At 40.0% G+C, this 20282-nt stretch overlaps 1 protein-coding gene across 1 annotated transcript in view; it reads left to right on the top strand.

The window, feature by feature from the left end:
• TNIP3 (TNFAIP3 interacting protein 3) overlaps window positions 1-20282 on the top strand; it is a 39204-nt gene that overhangs the window by 9116 nt on the left and 9806 nt on the right. Inside the window, 5 exon segments of the mRNA XM_034063319.1 lie at window positions 8368-8454; window positions 9977-10064; window positions 11194-11261; window positions 12427-12558; window positions 19342-19458. Of these exon segments, the coding sequence (XP_033919210.1) occupies window positions 8368-8454; window positions 9977-10064; window positions 11194-11261; window positions 12427-12558; window positions 19342-19458 (492 nt within the window).

The raw sequence follows: 20282 nt of genomic DNA, 5'->3' as shown, positions 1-20282 counted from the left end.
GGTATGGCTCCACCAATCTATTTCACTTTCGTGTACTCTGATGGCTCTCAACCTTTTTACCTCCTCCCTCAGTTCAACCACCTGCCTGAGCAGATCATTTATTTGCTCACAGCGAACACAAGCAGTGTCACTGGCTGCCTCCAATACAAGTGCTGTTCTCAGGCATTCGCTGCAGCCAGAGACCTACACAGCCGCATGTCTGCAGGAACGCTCAGTCTGAATACCCACATTATTACTCACTACCGTTTTTGAACGTGTTGTAACCATGATCTATCTGGTCAATCAATCTGTCTACGTCTCTCCACACAAACAAGCACTCCTTCTCCTCCTGTGCTCCAGGCGAGTCCTCGTGATGAGGCAGTTAGCCCTCTTGCCAGCCTGCTCGCCTGCCCGCACAAACTGCCTCGACCTGCTCTGCTTTGCCTGCTCTGGTCGCCGTGCTCCTGGTCACTGCGCTCCCTGGGCAGGTTTTAACCACTCACAGTTGGTGCCACTCCTCCTGGCTCCGCCCCGGTGAGTCAGCCCCTCGTGTAGGCTGAGCAGCTGGCTCCTGGGCAAGTCCTGTTGAGGACTTGGGGCTCCCTCCTCAGTGGCTCTTGTCGCTCAGAGGTGAGGCTCCTGGAAGTTGATCTCTCCCTGCTCCGCTCCGGTGTTGCAGGTGTCCTCTCTCAAGCTACTCACCTCAGCAACTGACCTCAGCAACTTACATTACTTTTGAGACTGTTATCCAAAAATGGCTGTAAACAAGTTCCCTTTTTCATCAGGATTTTTTTCTATATAACTATACAACGTTATTGTGACTCCAAAGGCAAATAATCTGAGAGAGAGAAATTGCAGGTCTGCAGAACGAACTAATTCTTAGCATATATTTCAGCCTATGATTCCTTTATCTATAGTACTCCAATTGTAGCTTGTTGTGATGCTATTTTTCCCACTCTGGGAGAGGGAAATGAGAGATATTACAAAGAAACATCCTTGCAGGCCACAGCCTGTTGGTGTATTTGTGTCCCTGACACCCACATATGTCTAGTGTAAGGGACTTGAGTGTCTATGTCCTTATATGTAGTTTGTCTAAGTGGTAAACTGGTTTTCAAATGTTAAGCTGAAATGAAAGGTGAGACTTGGAGTAGCTTCATTATTTTACACTGATTAAAGCTCTTCTCAGTTCAATGAAATGTGTGTTTACTTTTGTTAAAGCCATGGACCAAAAAAAGGGAAGCATATGATGAAATAATCTACTGATTAGAGCAATTCACATCTACTTACCTATTCCCCCTGTTTTATGCAACATCACTTATTGCTGCAGTGTGCAGTAGGAATGTATGTGAATGAGGATTGCAATCTCCAGTCTTGCAGAAGCCATAGGCTGTGAAAATGCCTGCTCTCAAAACATTCTGTTTTCTGTAGAGGGGGAAGCTGAAGGCCAAAAGGATCAAGCGATTTTCTATTTTAATATAAGAAATCAAAGAAACACATTTCTTATCACAAAAAAAATGCAGCTTCCTCTTCCAAATGTAAGTATATAAAGCTGATTACATTCCTGGAAAAAGCTAGGGTCAATATTATGCATAAAAATCCAAATATTGCTAAAAAGTATTCCTGCAGAGTGTTTTCATTATATTTAGAGCTTCATCAAGATTTTACATACAAGAAGGATGTTTTTTGGGGGAGGTGAGGGTGGATAAAAGCGTCAAATAGAAAGGGAAGAATAACAACTAAAATAATTAGCAGTGTGTCAACATAAAGTAAGGGTAATAATATATTTAATGGGATGAGCTGGTTAAAAACCCCCAACCAACCAATGAAATTTCCATCACCTGAAAGGTTCTGGCGTGAAGTGAGAGCTAAACCAAAAATCATTTAAGTGCTATCTGTACTTGTAACAAGTCTTGTAAAACTCAAAATAGCCTGTTTGCTACAGTTACAAACTATTATCCAATCATTGTTCTATGAAACTGGGATTTCATCATCAGACCTGAGTTTGCAAATGCTCAGGTACTTGAGTAGCTGTGCCCTAATGGTTTCTTTCGTTGGTGATGGTGGAAAACAGTGGGTAAAGGAAATCCTGAAGCAGAAGCCTGTCCTGTTTTACTTACTGTGAAATGACATCTCATTCCAATTGTATTTGGTTCCCACATATTGAGGCACACATCTACATCTGCACATTTCTCTGTCAGAGCAGGTGCCTAACTGAACAGCACAAAAGCCTGAATCTGGCCTACTGAAGGGAAAATCCCTTTTGTTTCTCTGGGTGAAGTATGTGGACTACATTTAGACAGGAAGAAGTAGATTGTTATGGTTTAGGAGCTGCTTTCATTCTTCAGCTAAAATCTCAGGTTTTATCATTTCACCGTGTGCACCAGAATGGTGAAGGGGTGGGAAGGATAATGTAGCAAGTACTACTGGCAGCATAAGGGCTTCAGGCATAAAGCCAAATGCAAAGCTCAAGCAAAATGTAAGCCAACAGAAGGCTCCCTGTGGCATATGAGGCATGGACTCCAGATGTGTTGCAACCAGAGATGTTTATTGAGTGAGCTTATGGGCTTTTATAGTACTCTGCCTAGCCATCATCAGCCAATGGCTTTACTGATCATGTGCCTTTTCAACCAATCACATTATTGTTCATGTGCCTTTGCTTAAGCAACGGTTTTTCCAAATAAGGCAAGTGCTTGCCCAAACATTTTCTACATAAGGCAAGTGCTTCCCCCCACATGTTCCCCCTGCTGCTACAAACATTATAAGTGCTTGCTCAAACATGTTCTAAGGCAAGTACTTGCACAAGCATGTTTTTTCTGCTGCTGCATTGTTGTTTCCCATTCTCCCATTCTCACACATTCTGTGCCCCCTTAGCCCACAGCTCCCCAGAAGCCACTGAATTTTAACCCAAGTAACCTCAGAGTAAATCTAGCTTCTACAGCTCTGCAACTGAACAGGGCAATAAATAGGCAAACCCCAACAAATCTCACAGCAGATACCTACTAGGAAAAAAAACCCAAAACAACCAAACAACAACAACAAAAAATACCATTTTGTCATAATCAAGGAAAGATTCACTTTTACTTGAATTAAGCCTTTTAATGCTTCTTGGTTTCACTGCAGTTACTGAACAGATGGAATTTTCAGAAGTGATAAGTGGCTTTCATTTTCTTGTGAGTGCCTTTTTTTTAATACTGTAACAGAAGCTTTTCCCATAATAATGATTCAGCACTCTGAAAACGTGAACTTTTATCTTCTTGTGGTACGAATGCTTGCAAGAGGATTCAGTGTTGACCACAGCTTCAAGGCTTTGATTTTTCTCCTATCGCAAGCTTCCCAAAAATGACTAAAATGTTTTTATACTCAGAAGGGTTTGACTTCCTAGGATAGAAACTAAGACAATTTTCATTTTTAAACAGGGAAATAAAACCCAACCTCAAAGCAGCTACTAATAGAAATTAAAGAATATCATAGAAGTAGAACAGTAATGAATAAAAATTACCTTTAAGTAGGTCAGTCCACTTTGTCCTTGCAGGCAGGGTTGTATGGTGCCCCTTGTGAATTAACCTCCGGAGCTTGAGGGGCAGCAAATCCTGCCTGGTCCCATTTGCTTCCTGGGAAGTTTTTTCCATTGCTTTTTCCTGGACTGGCTTATTCCTGCTCCTCACAGCAGTCTCTTCCCAGGAGCTTCTGGCATCCAGCTCCCTGGCAGGCAGCTGCGCTCAGAAGTATCTGAAACCTTCTTCCCTGAGTGTATTCAAACTGATTGCCAAAAAGAGGATGCTTCCCCATTCTCCCCACTCTTTAAAGTAATACAAGGCAATCTGTTCTCTTCTGTCACCGCTGCCTGCAGCATTGGCAGCAATCATAAATGCTTCACAGGCCAAGTATGTGAGTATGAAAGGGGAGAAAAAGAGGAGTGTGAACAGTGGGAGAAAGTTGGGTAAAGGTCTTACTAAGAATTTATGCTGATTAAGAAAATTAAAATTATTTAAATTATGATTCATAGACATTACAGAAGATTTCAGACAATTAGTCAAACTTGCAGGTGCAGGTTTGATCACTATAGTATTTTCTTCATATATTTAATAGTGATTGATCAGTCACTGTCATAAAGAACAGTGGAAGCTAAGGAACAGAAGGGCTCAAGGGGACATTAAGGAAGCATTTTTATAATAAACATAGGTGAGAAGTTATGAACCGCTTTTCTAGAAGAAGCCAGATCTGACCAGCTCTAAGGCAGAAAGCTATCATTCTTCTTGTATTAACTTCAGTTTCTTACACTACTGAACTTCACTTGCTCATCTGGACATCTCTGCTCCATTTCTCTGCTTTGTTTTCCATGTTTACTCAAACTGTGCTAAAATGTAAAGAAAAGTTCATTTACATTCTATAATTCTATATTCAGTGGTGGCTGATGCTACAGTTGCATGTCACAGCACAGCAGCAGGAATCATGTGGTTTTGTTTTGGATGGACAGAAGGAATATGTGAAGGAAGTGTCTGTCTGGAGAGAGTGGGAGGAGAAGTAAAGGATTAAAAATAGGTGAAAGAGAATGTGAGTTACTTATGCTCTTGCTCTAAAATGTATGATGAACTCCAGCTAGAGGCCTGTATAGATGTGTATTTAAAGGTGGCTATAGAAAGTAACACAACTCTGTCCACAGCAGACTACGATGTAATTTTACATGCGTTTCTGGAGAAGCTGGAAGCAGCTGCAGTGTAAGAGCTTGCAAAGTTTGTATTTCTGCACTCACAGATTGCCTTGAAGTCTGACTTTCATGATTTTATTTTTCTGATAAACAGTGAATGCCATGACACAGGCTGACCTGTTCATTTAAAGAGAAAGAGATGAAATAATCAGGGAAATTAAGGTTTATGGGATTTATAAAACTTGCTGACCAGCTTGTCATAGCTGAATCATCACATTTAGCAAATCTTGACTTTGCATGGTAACAGGTGTGATTTCACCACAGTAAAATCTGATTTTTAGTTGTCTGTGGCAAAAGAGTGTTCTCTGCTATTTCTTACTTGTTGACATTTCTTCCACTGAACAGCACTGTTCTTGAACAGCACATTGTTGCCCTGTGGATGGTATTTCCTACAAAGTCTCTTAAAAGGCATTTGACTTCAGGCACTGTGCAAAGGGGCATTTGTGTTATCCACATGAATGCTAAGCTTGCCTAGGTAGACAAAGAAAAGTACCTCATGTTGGTTGTATTCTACCATATTTTGTAAAAAAAACATTTGCAGTGAAGAGTAACAGTTAAGATGGTGCAAGAAAATTTAGCATTTTTAGTATGTAAACATAGAGTAAGAGGCCAGTAACAAAGCAAATAGCTTCTACAGAGGCATGCCTGGCTCAGAGCTTATTGATTGTTAGCAGGGAGAAATACATTTTTCAAAACAAGATGGTAATATTATGCAAACTAATGAGGCCAGTATAAATTGCATTCACTGGTAGTGCCAAACTGCATGCAAACAAGCTATTTCAGCAAACAGCAACACAACTCAAAACTCTCATTCATATCTCTGTTGTGAGAAAGGATGATGTCTTTTGCTGCTCAGTGACTGTGGTAGGCTCACAAAGAGTGAAAATGGACAAATGTGCAGGTCATTTTGCCATGGAAAGGGGGAAATGTGGAGGTGCTTTTGCTGTTCTAGCCTCTTCTATTCCAATAGCTTCACCTCTTACCCCAGGTCTCCCCAGCTCTCTCACAGCATCATGGGGTGAGTGGAAAGGAGCATGTTGCAACTTGTCAAAATCACTATAAGTGGCACCTTCAGATCCTCCAGTATAAGAGAATCGTTCACTTTCAATAGTTGTTATTACAGTCATTAAGATACCAGTAACAAAGGACTTTTTATCTAAATGCCCATCTAGCTTTCCAGGAAACTACTCAGCTTTCCAGGAGACCATTTTGAACTAAATAACAGTAACTGTGTTCACTCCAGAATCTTAGCCTCATGCTCTCTTTAAAGTAATTTGAGCACTACTGTCTTTAATGTGGGAGCTGTGATTTGCAGGTAGGGCTGTGCCCTGGCTCTGTCCTTCTGTGCCTGCCTTGGGGATAGCTCAGCACCTCATGCAGCATATCGCAATATGCTGTTATGGGTAAATCAGAAACTGGGGCTGGTTTACCTTATCAGGACGGACCATAATGTACAGGTGTTCAACCTAAGCCTTCTCTTAGAGCTTGGCTGCAGCTGGAATGGGAATGGGCCTGCTGAGCTGGGGTAAAGGAACATGTCTGTGCTTGCGAATCATTGCCCTCGTGAGCAGAAGTGCAGTGTGGAGTTTTTCTGATTGGTTGTATATTTATGAATCAGATACTCAGTGCTGGTGCTTTATAAACAGAAACAGACTGTTTTCATGAGCCTACAATCTATAGGACTGTAGCAGGGCAGCACAAGGGACATTGTGAGAAGACACAGATAATTGCTGTTCATGTCATTTGTGCCTAGTTGCAGTATCCTCTCCTTCAGCAGTTGACTCTTGACTCTTCATGTGCCCTAAGTTTAGTACAGTCTGAACACAAAATTACGCAGTGACAGCCTGCTAATGGACGCTGCAGATGTGGCTGTGATAGGCAGAGAGATGGTCAGACTGTAGGTCAAAGGAGACCGTCATTATCTGATCTGACACTAGTATCTTGGTGACCTTTAGCATTCAGTTGGTCTGTTTCCCTATGTGTATGATAAGGTTATTGCCTACTTCTGCAAAGAGCTTTGAGGTCATTAGGTGTAAGATTTGATTTGACATTAACTTTTACTAACATAGTACTCAGTCTCATTTTTAAAATGCATGGTGTTTCCTCTTCCTTCTCCACTATGGGGATTTTAAAGTTTAACTATTAGTACATTTTCTCAGATAGTGCAGTATGTTTATTCATTTTAGAAGTTGGCCTTCTTGGATGTCTGCTTCCTGGAGGATGGCCTTCCTGTTTCACTCAGACTTTCTTTTGTGGTAGAGAGCCTTACTGCGCTTCATTTCCTGGCAATACTGGTCATATTTCTTAATATATATTAATCACTACAGAAACATCAAGAAATGCAATTGTGGAAATTGCTGTGTCATCAGCCAGTAGCTGTCTTCCTTCTTTAAACCAGTGCTGTACCTGGCAGGGATATGGTCAAAGACTAGTTTTGGTATAGTTACAGATTAAATTCTTTTAATTTTTTGATGGGTAGGATAACTCCTGTGTAGAATTTAAAATGTCTTTATTAAAGTATAATTTATTTTTTAATTTCTCTTTTTATACACTGCGAGTTTTTCAGCTGTTCCATAAACCAGGAAAAAATAAAAAACCCCATCAGACCAAGGAGGATATATTTCATATGCATATACTGTAAAATAATAACTTTCCTCCAGAGGGGGTTCGGTATCTTGCAAAAGAGGAGCTGCTTCATCACACATTATGAACTGGAATGTGGCTGTTGAATCCCAGCATTTCACAGGTTTACTTTATCTAAATCCTTTTTTTGGAAATTAAAAGAACTCCCAATGGTTTATATTATTTTATTTCAAATTTCAAAGGCTATCTTCCATTCCTTGTTAAGGAAATAAGCAACCTCTGCCCCCACTGAAAAAGCTTCAGATCCAGGGATCTTTCCACCATAAGGATTTTTTTTTTTTTTCACACTTCCTTCTCAAATCCATCGTTATGCACAATTCCAAGAGTGAAGATGACAGTAGTTGGCACTTTTCTATTTCGTTCTTTGTATGTGCTGTCTATGGACATACCTTCTTCATTAATGTTTCCAATTAGCCTAAGGTTAACCCTATTCCCAAATGGGAAAGTAAGACTCAAGTTTGAAGTGTTGGGTGCCTTGAGTATTTAAGCAAAGACTTGAAGAGCTTGAAGCTAGATCCATGCTTAGATAAGGTAAGTACTAGAACAGTAAATGTCTTTCAGAGAAGAACAATTCCACCTGTCATTCTTCATCTTTGCACAGCTTTTCATCAGGGAAAGTAAATACATTTTCCAATTATAGTTTTCCAGCTTTTTTTTTTTTTTTTTTTTTTTACAGCTGGGAACAGAGAAAGGAAGCCATGTTTTCTTATTTACAGAAAAAACATACCCTTCCTTCCCTTATACACACAACTCCTCTGTCCTCTTGGGGTGAACTAGTCAGTTGATTGTGATTTACATGCACACAAATCAGAGTACTGCCTTGCTTGACATATTAGTCACAGGCAGTTGTCATGGTTCAACTGTTCTGGGAAGCCCCAGCCTGGAAGGAGGAAAATGCTAAAATCAAAATTCCACCACTTATTTCTGAACCATGGCTGCTTCCACAGGCAGCACTAGTGGATCTTCAGGGTCTTAATGTAATTGTCCTGCTCATTTAGCCAACATAAAATATCTGTTTCATTGCTTTTCTTCCAAAGATCCATAGTGAAGCAAATGTACAAGGCCATCTTGGATGCACATGGGCAGGTGTGAGTGACATGGAAGTCACAGCAAACCCACTAGAAGTGAGTGACTGTTTTGATTGTTCTATGAAATGCCATTAATAAGAACAGCTTGAGCAGATATCATACTTGTCACTTTGTAAACTGACAATTATGGGCTCAGGTTTTGTTCCAGTCGATTTGTCTGGATGATTTATGTTGTTTAAGAGTAGAAGGAAATGTTAGAAATATTTTTGTATATAGCATTATTAGGAAGAAAGCCTTCCCTAGCAGTTCCCTTCTCCCCCCAAAAAGTATCTATTTGGTCACTCTAATTTGTTGTTATGCAAAGGCTAGAAAGTGATTCATTTTAGTGACCTAACAACTTCTGTGACCAGTATCTGGTCCATTTGGCGCCAAGTGTACATAGAGCCGTTAGACTTGTGAGTTGTCCTATTCACTTTAATAGAACTTTTAAACATGCACTTAAATATGTGCATAAGGCCCAGATTCTGAAAAGAATTCAATCATTAATAACTCCATTTGCTGCCAGGTAATTGCTTCAGATATTTAAATTAAACATGTTGATGAACTTCTACAGGAAGAGGGCTTGAGTGTTTTCTGTGGAGTCAACTGCTCCACATTAGAGCTTAGGAGTACTTGGCTGTGGAGCAGATACATAATCAGGATTTGTGCCTATGAGAAAACACGGCAAAACTGTTACTTTATAATTTTTTTTTTGCATTAAATTGTCCAGCCGAAGAAAATAAATGTGCTCATGCTTTTTTTCTAGTTTCTTATCTATTTGCTGAAAATTAAGGGAGGAAAAAAAAATCCCTGAGCACGTGCCTGAACAAATTATGTTTTATTTTCATGAGGGTTTATCTTTTTTCCAGTACAGCCCTCTTGATATATATATGCATACACATGCATGCCTAATAGATCGTGTGTTTGTTTTCATGACAAGCCATTGAAACTTTTTGGAAATTATGATATGCTACATTGATATTACGAAAATGAGGGTTTAACAGCCATTATCCTAGATGGGCAAAACTCCATGCTTTAAAAATGAAACAGTTGCGGACTTATTTCCTAATTTCTCCGAATGGCCTGTTCATTTTCTGTATTGCTTGTTTTGAACCCATTGTGATAAAATTTATTCCCTTGGGACTGCAAGCACTTATCAGGAGCAATACTATTAATTATTCAAGTTCTTGTAAATGAAGGGAATTACTTAAGCCCACTTCAATTGATGCTCAACTTTTGTGGTTTGTACTACTTGTTTATATCACCATCTGTAAGATAATTAAAATCCTATTTTGTGTTCTATGTCTCAGATGGTAAAAATAGATATAATTTTGTTTATTTCAGTGCCATTTGCATAATACTTCAGTTAAAACACAGACTAAGCAGGATTAAAGCAGAGGTACATTTCAGAATCTGCTGTCAGCAGGTGTAAAGGGACAAAAATACAAACACAATGTAATAAAATACTGCTGTTTCTTACATGCTCATCTCAGGGTGGATGGGAGTTTTGTATGATAATCTTGGCTTGAAGAGAGGATGATGAAAGCATTAATTTTTTGAACATTTTTTTTTTCTCCAGTCAAGGCACACATTACTGACCAAAAAGAAGACTGTACCAGCCACTACTCTGGAATAACAGATCCTCTCACTAGAAAGACAGAGACAAGAGGTAATCTCAAGTATACCCTTAACTTTTACACAGATACCCTTAAGACAGACATCACAGTACCAGTAACATGTCCTGGACAGGAAATCACTAATTGTGCTATGACTGTTACTTACACGGTGTTTATGTTGCAGTTGGTTTTACCCAGCAGTTCAGCAGTGCCTATGTTTCTTCCTGTGGGAATCTTATCCCGTGCTCTCGTGAGACAACTTTTTTGTGGGGACTTTCTGCTTTACATTTCTTCATAGCCCTAAGTATGCAAGCACTGAAAATTATGTTTCAGCTAGTTTCTATAGTCCTACTTCTCTCTATCAAACTAGGCAGAGTTATATTTGGAGAACTGTTCCTAAAACCAAATGATGTCTTATTGTAACACAGCTATTAATGGAGAAAAGCAGATACTTATATGGAACAAAGGGCATTTTTTCTTAATTATCACTATTGTGAAGGCTAAGTAACCACTGTGACTAGCAGCCACTTTTATCTTGGTCATAGGTAGCAGCTAGCTGTAAGCTGTTTTTTTTTTTTTGCTGAGCACTCTAAAGAGTGATCCTAAATCCTACAAAGCATAATGCTTCAAAGGGAGCTATATGGCTTTCTCTGATGAAAATGCAGACAAACTGACTTCACTCCTGCCACTTCCATGGCTGGTGTTACCTGGTCTTCCCATCTTGCATTGCTTTAGTGGTACTGAGAAAGGCAAGAGGGGTTTGCACTCAGTACTAATTGCAGTCAGTAGGAATCTTCAGTTCACTTGTTTGAAATCAGAGAACTTTTAATTGGAAATATGTTTATAGAGTTTAGAGCAAACTAACAAGAAAGTCCTTGGCTGTTTACGAGTTGCATCCTGGAATTTGTACAGCATTTCAAATGATTCACCTGTAGCTTATTGGGTATTTGTATGTTTCCTGAATGTTACTTCTTGAATATTCATGTGCTTTAACTGAAATACCAATGCACTGGCAGATGGCCATAATGCTTGCCAAACGTTAAACTTGCTTTTTTGAAATGAACTGGGCCAATAGTGAGGAGGTTGTGACACATAGCTGGAGGATTAGAATGCCAGTCTATTTTTTATTTATTGACAGTGCTGAAATGAGGGTTGTTTACTGTGACTTCCTGATAATTGCAACTTCTGGAGGTGAAGAAGCAATGGGATTATCAATTTAGAAGTATAAAACAACTTTATGAAAAACAGGTAATGATGTTGATTACTTCTATTGGAATAGGTATGCCAGATAGAGATAGTTAAGTCTCTGCTTAAATATCAACCAGCCATAGATAGAGTAAATATCTTAGGGGGAAAGGCATCATATTTATTTTGTCTTTTAGCTCACAAATTAAAAAGGTTTCATCACATAAAAGTGAAGCTAACATGTGCACAATATTCAGTAGGACAAAGCAGACAGAGAATTAGGGCTTCCCTAAAATAATCAAGACTAGGGCGGACATGAAAACAGAAATCTCCATGCCTTCCATGATTTTTTTAATCATTGATCCACATCATCACAGATCTGTTCATTCTTGTCCCATCACTTGTAGCTGGTTTATGAATCCTGGAAGTTCACTGGGGCTCCCTGTAATGAGGGAGAGCTCAGATAAATCTTTCATGAATGCTGCCTTCTATAGGCAGAGAAACTATTACTTTTTTTTTTTTTTTTTTTTTTTGCTTTGTGGCTGTGTGGTATCTTCACTTTTTTTTTGCAGTTGCATGGTGAAGCTAGCCACTTAGAATTTTGCCAAAAATCAGCTTTTCAGAATACCAAATCATTGACTGACTCTTCCCATCTCCTGTTTCTTTCTACGAAAAGGAAGTTTGCAGAATGACATCATGTGCTTATCAGGAAATTTTTTTCTCTTAATATTTTCCAGTAAGCTTTAAGGAGATCTGGATCTCCTTGGATTTATTGGATTTTTTTTTTTCCCAAAGAGAAGAGGAATTTAAATGGCTCTTCCTTCTTTAATATAAGACCATATATGCCTCTGTCTAGATCATTTGGATGTGTACCACTGCAGAGGGAATCCAAACTGCACAAGGGAAAATAAAAACATTAAAATGGAAAATTCATTCAGATGGACAGACCCATGGTAGCTGTCCTTTGGCAACCAAACTGTGAGAGACCCAACTGGGTTAGCACTAATAGATAGTTTGCCCAGGACCATTAAGAGTTTCCACTGCAGTCAGAGCAGTGAAGCTTGGAGGTGGGAAGGGGTAAGTCAGTTGTGGGAGACTTTACATGCAACCAGGATCCACTCCTTTATGATCATCTGCTGAGAGCTGAAAGCATTTGAAGGCAACTTCAAGGTGCTGTACCTTTTGGGATCCTTTCTTGGCCCGCCATGGTCTGTCACTTGCTTTTCACCTAGCAGAAACGAAAGCAAGACTGGATGTGTCAGAGAAGAAAGTCAGTGAACTGGAGGAAAAGAGGCACCGACAGCATCCAGAAGATGAGAGGTTGCGAGCCCTGGGCAGAGAGCAGCCATTGCAGGAAATGGTAGGAGGGTGCAGTCTGTCACCCTGTTTATGCACAGTGTTGAAATCTGTCTTGCCTTTCCTCTTTCTCATGAGTGACAGGACATGGGTTGTCACACAGCTGCGATGATGAGATTGTAGTATTGTGTGTTCTTCAGTATTGTACCCAAGACGGTGGCTGATCTGTCTGATCAGCGAGATATGTTTAGAGTCATTTCCGTAGAAACTGTCAGATAGGACAGCTGTGGGCAGGGAGGGAAGAGGAATAAAGAGCATATTTTTATGAATACTCTAGAGACTTTCTTCCTAGCTGCATAGTTTGGGGTGAATATCTTTGTGAATGAAAACTACAGTGACTTCAAATGGAACAGGAGCACCATTACAGATGTTACACCAAGTGCTTGGTAATAAATATTTGAAGGAATGAATTCAGCTCCAGACAACCACATTTTGGTATTACAATATACATTTTTATATATGTGCTAGTTATCTCAGCTCCCTGTAAATATTACTGAGGTAGTTAATGCCATTATTAGAGCTGAAAGTGCCTTAGCTGATCTGCTGCTCTAGAATGGCATTCACCTCACCCTGAGTGTTTGGGCAGCTCTCTCAGGACTCCTTTGGCATTGGCTTTTGTGTAGGAATTCATGTCTAAATTAGATCCCTAGACTGGACTCCCCACCACAGTAAAACCACCAACCTGAGTGATTGGAATATATGTGCCAACACATATGCAAAAATTTATGGCATGTTTTACAAACACCAAAGAGTGGTGTTTCCTAATCTCATTCTCCTTCGTGGTATCACACACGTATAACCTTTTGTAAAGGCTTCTAGATGGTACTCTGACAGCTGAAGTCATGTTTCTCTATTCACTTGATAATATGAAGCAAATTTGAAAAGAAGTGGCAATCATGTCGCTTCTAAACTCAGATAAGATGCAAGCTAGCTAATGTAGGAAAGCAAATGCAAAGCTCTTAGCTTTTATCTTCATAAGCAGGACAATCATACAATCAGAGAATCATAGAATAGTTAGGGTTGGAAAGGACCTCAAGATCACCTAGTTCCAATCCCACTGCCATGGGGACGGACACCTCACACTAAACCATATCATCCAAGGCTTCATCCAAGCTGGTCTTGAACACTGCCAGGAATGGAGCATTCACAACCTCCCTGGGCAACACATTCCAGTACCTCATCACCCTAACAGTAAAGAATTTCTTCCTTAGATCCAGTCTAAACCCCTGCTGTTTAAGTTTCAACCTGTTACCTCTTGTCCTGTCACTACAGTCCCTAATGGAGAGTCCCTCCCCAGCATCTCTGTAGGCCCCCTTCAGATACTGGAAGGCTGCTATGAGGTCTCCACGCAGCCTTCTCTTCTCCAGGCTGAACAGCCCCAACTTTCTCAGCCTGTCTTCATACAGGAGGTGCTCCAGTCCCCTAATCATTACTGTGGATTCCTCTTGACTGGTTCTAACAGCACCACGTCCTTTTTATGTTGAGGACACCAGAACTGAACACAATACTCCAAGTGAGGTCTCACGAGAGCAGAGTAGAGGGGCAGGATCACCTCCTTTGACCTGCTGGTCACGCTCCTTTTGATGCAGCCCAGGATACGGTTGGCTTTCTGGGCTGCAAGCACACAGTGAAGCCAGCTCATGTTCATTTTCTCATTGACCAACACCCCCAAGTCCTTCTCTGCAGGGCTGCTCTGAATCTCTTCTCTGCCCAACCTGTAGCTGTGCCTGGGATTGGTCTGACCCAGATGTAGGACCTTGCACTTGGCATGGTTAAACTTCATGAGGCTGGCATCAGCCCACCTCACAAGCGTGTCAAGGTCCCTCTGAATGGCATTCCTTCCCTCCAGCGTATCAACCGAACCACACAGCTTGGTGTCATCGGCAAACTTGCTGAGGGCGCACTTAATACCACCGTCCATGTCAGCAACAAAGATGTTAAACAAGACTGGTCCCAACACCGATCCCTGAGGGACACCACTTGTTACTGATCTCCAGCCAGACATTGAGCTGTTGACCTCAACTCTTTGCGTGTGGACATCCAGCCAGTTCTTTATCCACCAAGTGGTCCACCTATCAAATTGATGTCTCTCCAATTTAGAGACAAGGATGTTGTGTGGGACAGTGTCGAACGCTTTGCACAAGTCCAGGTAGATTACATCAACTGCTCCACCCCTGTCCATCAGTTCTGTAGCCTCGTCATAGAAGGCCACCAAATTCTTCAGGCAGCCATGCTGGCTGTCACCAAGCACCTTGTTGTTTTTCATGTGCCTTAGCATGCCTTCCAGGAGAATCTTCATCTTACTTGCTTATTGCGTATGGTATGGTCTTAGCTAAGCACTTGATTTCCAACCAGTTGGACTGTTTACATGTTTTAAAGAAAACTATGCTGGTTTGCACTTACTGAATCACTGTCTGTATTTGCTCAGTGTGTGAATTCAGGGAGAGACAATCCATCTTCCTGTTCTTATTACTACATTTTTTACTGCCTTTATGAAAAGGAGGAGCAGTACTCCCCCAAGTTTTTTACCACATAATGAACTAAATGACAATATAATTAAAAAATCTCTTACAGGGACAGATTTACTTGCATGGATCTTCAGCCACAGATTAACAATTTCTTTAAAAAATTATATACTCAGCCAGTAATTGCTTCTATTTGTTCTGAATTTCTTTACTTTTTGATTGTCGTGCAGGAGATATACACCTTTGCAAAGGTAGGTGCAAAAAGCAGAGATTGTTGAATGAGCAGCAACTAACATTCTTCATACCTGCATTTGATTTTTTACATATATATGCATGTATATATATATATATTTTTTTTAATTTTATTTTCTTGAGAGGTAATAACCCTTTCTTTTTCAAAGAGCTGTAGCCACAGAGTTGGAATGGGCTGTACAGGGCAATTGCCAGAGCAAAGTAACGTTCGTTCTCTGCTTGCTTATCTATTCAAGCAGCCTGACAGTACCTTTTAGATCTGTTTACTCAGTGGCAGTTCTCTGGATGCTCTGCTGAGCCATTTAGGAAAAACAGCAGCACCAAACAACCCTGAGATGTATTATATGGTGCTCTCTTACAGAGCTATCTTGTGTTTTAGACTGATAATATGAATTTTGTCTGTCCTCATGTCCTCAATGGCCCACAGAGGAAAACTGACTTTTCTGGAGATCTAATTTATTTTTTCCCCTTCCCTGAGCATGACTAACTACCCATAGAGAAGAATCAGACCAACCTAATCACTGAAAAGTCTGAGTGCCATAACCCCTAAGATTCAGTGTCAGCTAAGAAGCAATAGGATGTAAGAATTCCGATGGTGCAAAAACCTGACCAAACTGGAAATCTTGAGTTATAAAAGAGGCCATGCTCCTGGAGGTGTCAGCCTCTGAGAAGGAAAATATGTGCTAGGAGCTAGGAAAAGAGCAAGGCAAAACTGAAGAGAAGAACATAGCTAAAAGCCTGTATGGATTTTAGTGTTTTGCTTTTCTTTATTATCTTAAAACGCACATGCACATGCCAGTTTGAGCTAGCTCTTGGATGAGTTCCTGTACTTAAAGCAGAGATACCCTGCTAATCTTGACCAGTTTTTGGAGAAAATTAAGTGTTCCAAGTAACTTAGATCAAACGAAAACAAAGGTACCTTATGTGCGAGCAGCAGAGTCTTTTCACTTACTAAATTAACACATGGTGATGCACTTCTCATGAGCTCATGTGCATGTGATTTTTGGATCTCTTTTTGTTTGTTTTTTTTCTTATTGTCGTGGTTTAAACCAAGTCCGCACAGCTCGTTCACTCACTCCCTCCCCTTGCTCCCACAACTCCCAGAGAGTTAGGAAGGAGAATCCAAAGAATGTAGCCCCCACGGGTTGAGATAAGAACAGTTTAATAGCTAAGGTATAACACAAATCACTACGCTACTACTACTGCAAATAATAATGATAAAGCAAATAACAAGTGAAGAGAATACAACACCTCACCAGCCACTGACCCATAACTCACCCCACCCTGCCCGACCGAGCACCGACCAATACGTCCTCCATCCCCCAGAGCTCCAGCCCTTCTGGGTCTCTCCCGGTTACATCCTGGGTATGACGTGCTATGGTATGGAATACCTCATTGGCTAGCCTGGGTCAGGTGTCCTGCCTCTCCTTCCTCCCGGCCTCCCTCCTCCCTGGCAGATCATGAGCTCAGAAAAGGCCTTGGACAAACCAAACATTTGAGCAGTAACTCAAAACATACTTGCTATCAGCAACTGTTCTCAGCCCAAAAGTCAGAACACAGCACTGCACCAGCTACCAAGAAGGAGAAAAATGACTGCTACTGATCAAACCAGGACATTATCCATCATATAAAGCTGCTGCAGAAGAATACGTCAAATACTTTCTTATTTTGTAGAAAATGCCATTCTGTTTCATATGTCTGAACAGCTTTTGTCTAAGACAGTCTGGCTAAAGTGGGCTAATGAGGAATGCATTACCCTGTGAGAGAAGCTTGTACAATGCTGTTTGCTTCAGGGTCTGATTCAGATCATAGCTCCCTTCAATGTAAAATAAAAATAGCCATGCTGAAAGTGATAGAAGAGAATCAAGAGAATCAAAGTCTGGCAAATCTGTCCTAATAACTCCTATAAATTTCTATAATACCATCTTGAAAGACGAGTGTATAAGTTCTGCTGCACCTGTACTTTGCTGGGGTGGCAACAGTGTAGGAACAAACACCAAGAAGGGTCAACAACAACTGTGATGGGGTCAAATAAAATGGATTTCGAAGTCTTCCTTGGTAATTCTTGAGTGAACTGAGATCTGCCTCAATTTCTTGTGTAGTGGAAAAACCCCTCGGGTTATGTGATTCTGAGGTCTGGTTTCATCTTCAGCGTTGTATAACAGTGGGAACTGCTGGGACTTTACCAGTGCTTAGGCCTGGCCTTAACACTTTAAGTAAATAAGAAAATACAGGTCTAGGATAATCATCCCAAACTGGTACTGATCTGGTTGGTGTGCCAGCTTTCTCATGCCTTTGTGTAACAGCAGACTGCTGAAAGCAGAGATTTAGTCTGGTGTGCTATCTGTGTTCTTCTTCTAAGGTGAGTGGTCAAAACAACTGTAACAAACTGTACCATTGCAAAAGTTTACATACACATGCAGAGCGTTTCTCAATTTTCTTATAACCTTTCCTTAAAGATTTTGCTCTGAGTTTAGTATGACCCTAAACCAGTTCAGCTTTATTCATGCTGCAGTTTTACATTTTATTTGAAATGATAAAATAGGGTCTTGCAATACTGCTTCCAAATGTAGGTTTAAAAAAGTCCTCACCTTATTTTTTGCTACTGTTAACTTTTAGAAGATCAAATATTCTGTGAGTTTTTGTTGTTTTTTTTCCCCCTTCCATTATTCTGAGATGTAGAATCTCCTAAAAAAAAAAAAGAAACTAACAAATCCTGAAGAATTGCCCAAGCACCTAATACATCTATATGATGGTATGACTCTACAAAATGAGTTGCAAGAAAAGTAGCCAATATAGTGACAACATATTGAACAGTAGGGCAAAAGAAGAATTAATCAGTAAGCTACCTGTATCTTCATCCTCCCATGTTTATGTTCAACACATGTATTGACATGGCATAAAAACTTGGCCACTACTAGGCCAATTTCTCTTTTGCACAATTCATAGGGACAGTAGCTCATCAGATAAAAGGCCTCCATTTTCTGCACTCTCCATGGAAAATGCTAATGTTTTTGGGTTGTTTTTTTTTAATACATTATTTTTTTGTTGGCCTTAGGATAATACTAATCCTTTGTTTACTTTGGATACTGGTTCTCCTGCTTGGCCACTGTCCCCACTGCCTATTCCCATTCCAAATTATCTTTCCTCCTTCCCTTATGGCATGAATGGAATGTGGCCAACAAGAGAGAGCTGGGGATCATCAGTAGGAGTTGAATTTTCAAAGGTGTATGAAGTTAGCTGAGTCCACATTTTATGCAAGAGACAGTGAGCAGTACTGAATGGTGAGTATTTGTCCTAGAGTAAAAAAAATATGCGTGTATATGTGGTTATAGGTGGAGAGGGGTAAGAGCAATTTACAAACAATTCCAGATCGAGGGAGATCTAGGTAATAATGCTGAAATTAAAGAAGATCTGCGAAGAACTATGTCAGAATTTGAGTGAAAAAATAAGAGTGTTACCAGTGTAGTGTGTGTATTCATAACACCATCTAGTGACAAGCTATAGAGACTACATAACTTCATCTCAGTCAGTGGGTTTCCTTTGGTTCCAGTTGAAGATTTATATTCTTAGTGAAAAAAATGTTTCAGTCAGACATCACTGTAGTTACATTTTAAGGCATCTTTGAACGTTGCTTTAATCTTCTTGGGGTTTTTGTTTGCTTGTTTTTTGGCCTCAGCTGAATTTAGAAACCTGCCTTTGTTTTCCTAAATTCTGACTTGCACAGGAAGATGGTGTTTACAAGTGACATTTGCAGCTATGATTTTCCTAGGTAAATGTTGGTTACAGTTAAAAGTAAAAAGAGCAGTCCTTTAAACTGTCTCAAATTCACAGATGTAATCTATGTGCTTTGAGATTCGACTTAGCCATTCAAATATGTTATTCATTGTTTATATTCAGTGTATATAGTTGAAGCAACTGTAAGTGAAGGGAAAAACCCCAGAAGTTTGTAACTCACTGTAATGTGTTTATTTAGAGAGCATTCTAATAATTTAAAAGGAATGTTTTTGTTTTCTTTTTTTTTAATGTAGTGAATCTCTGATTAGCAATTTTGCTGTTTGACGTTTCAGGCCCTTCTGGATGTGTTGAAAAAGCAGCACACACCTGTACTTGGGACTCCTTCTGAGATGGGTGGCAGAAACAGCCTTGAGGGCACAAGAACCCAAACTGAAGTTCTCAGACACCAGGTGAGGATGGCTGGAAGTAAGCCTAGACATATTTAATACAGCATATTTTTGTCTTTTCTCCCAAGAGCTGTGCCTGGTGGACTTAGTAGGTAGAGCTTTGAAAGGAGGAACCACTTTAGCCATAGTGTTTTCTAAGATACTGTTGCCACAGCATGTCTACAAAGTGCACCTAAATTCTTGCAAAAGACTGGAACAAGGACTTGTGCAGGATTAAAGCAGCAGAATGATTCTTCTGAATCTCAGAGACTTCCTGCCAGCTCTCTGTTAGGGGCTGAATTTCATTTAGAGGGAATGCTAAACTTCATGAATTACTGATTCTGGGGTTGGTTTTTTTTCAGAAGTTAGAAGTTTACTGAATTATCTAAGAATCCTGGTCTGGTAAAACTAGAGCGTTGGCATTGCAGTTTTTCAAAGTGTAAGGCAAAACATTTTCATCTGTAGCCTGCATACCAATCATTATAGAGAAGTATATTTTTTTAATCTTTGTTTGGAGGAATTCAAGTGCTTTATGCACTCTTTTTGTTTCTGTATTAAAGAATCTGTTTAAAAACATGAGATTTTTCAGATAATTTTACTTTTTAGGTCTGTTATCCTGGACAGTGTTAGGGTTAACATTATTGACACACAAATGGATGCGATGAGAATGGGAATTTTTTTCAGTGGGAATAAAATACTTGTTTCTGTCACGTTTGACAGCAGAGCCAGATTTTGCTAATGTAATGCTTGCCACATGCTGGAGGATAAAATCCTGCACTTGATTGTACAGTAATGAGTTATTTCATTCTGCACAATAAAATAGAGTAAATAATATTCTTTTTCAGAAT

This window comes from Melopsittacus undulatus, chromosome 5 (genome assembly GCF_012275295.1).
Source record: "Melopsittacus undulatus isolate bMelUnd1 chromosome 5, bMelUnd1.mat.Z, whole genome shotgun sequence".
In the NCBI taxonomy this organism is placed as follows: Eukaryota; Metazoa; Chordata; class Aves; order Psittaciformes; family Psittaculidae; genus Melopsittacus; species Melopsittacus undulatus.
Note: the sequence above shows the minus strand (reverse complement) of the source record. Positions and strands in the feature narration are given on the sequence as shown.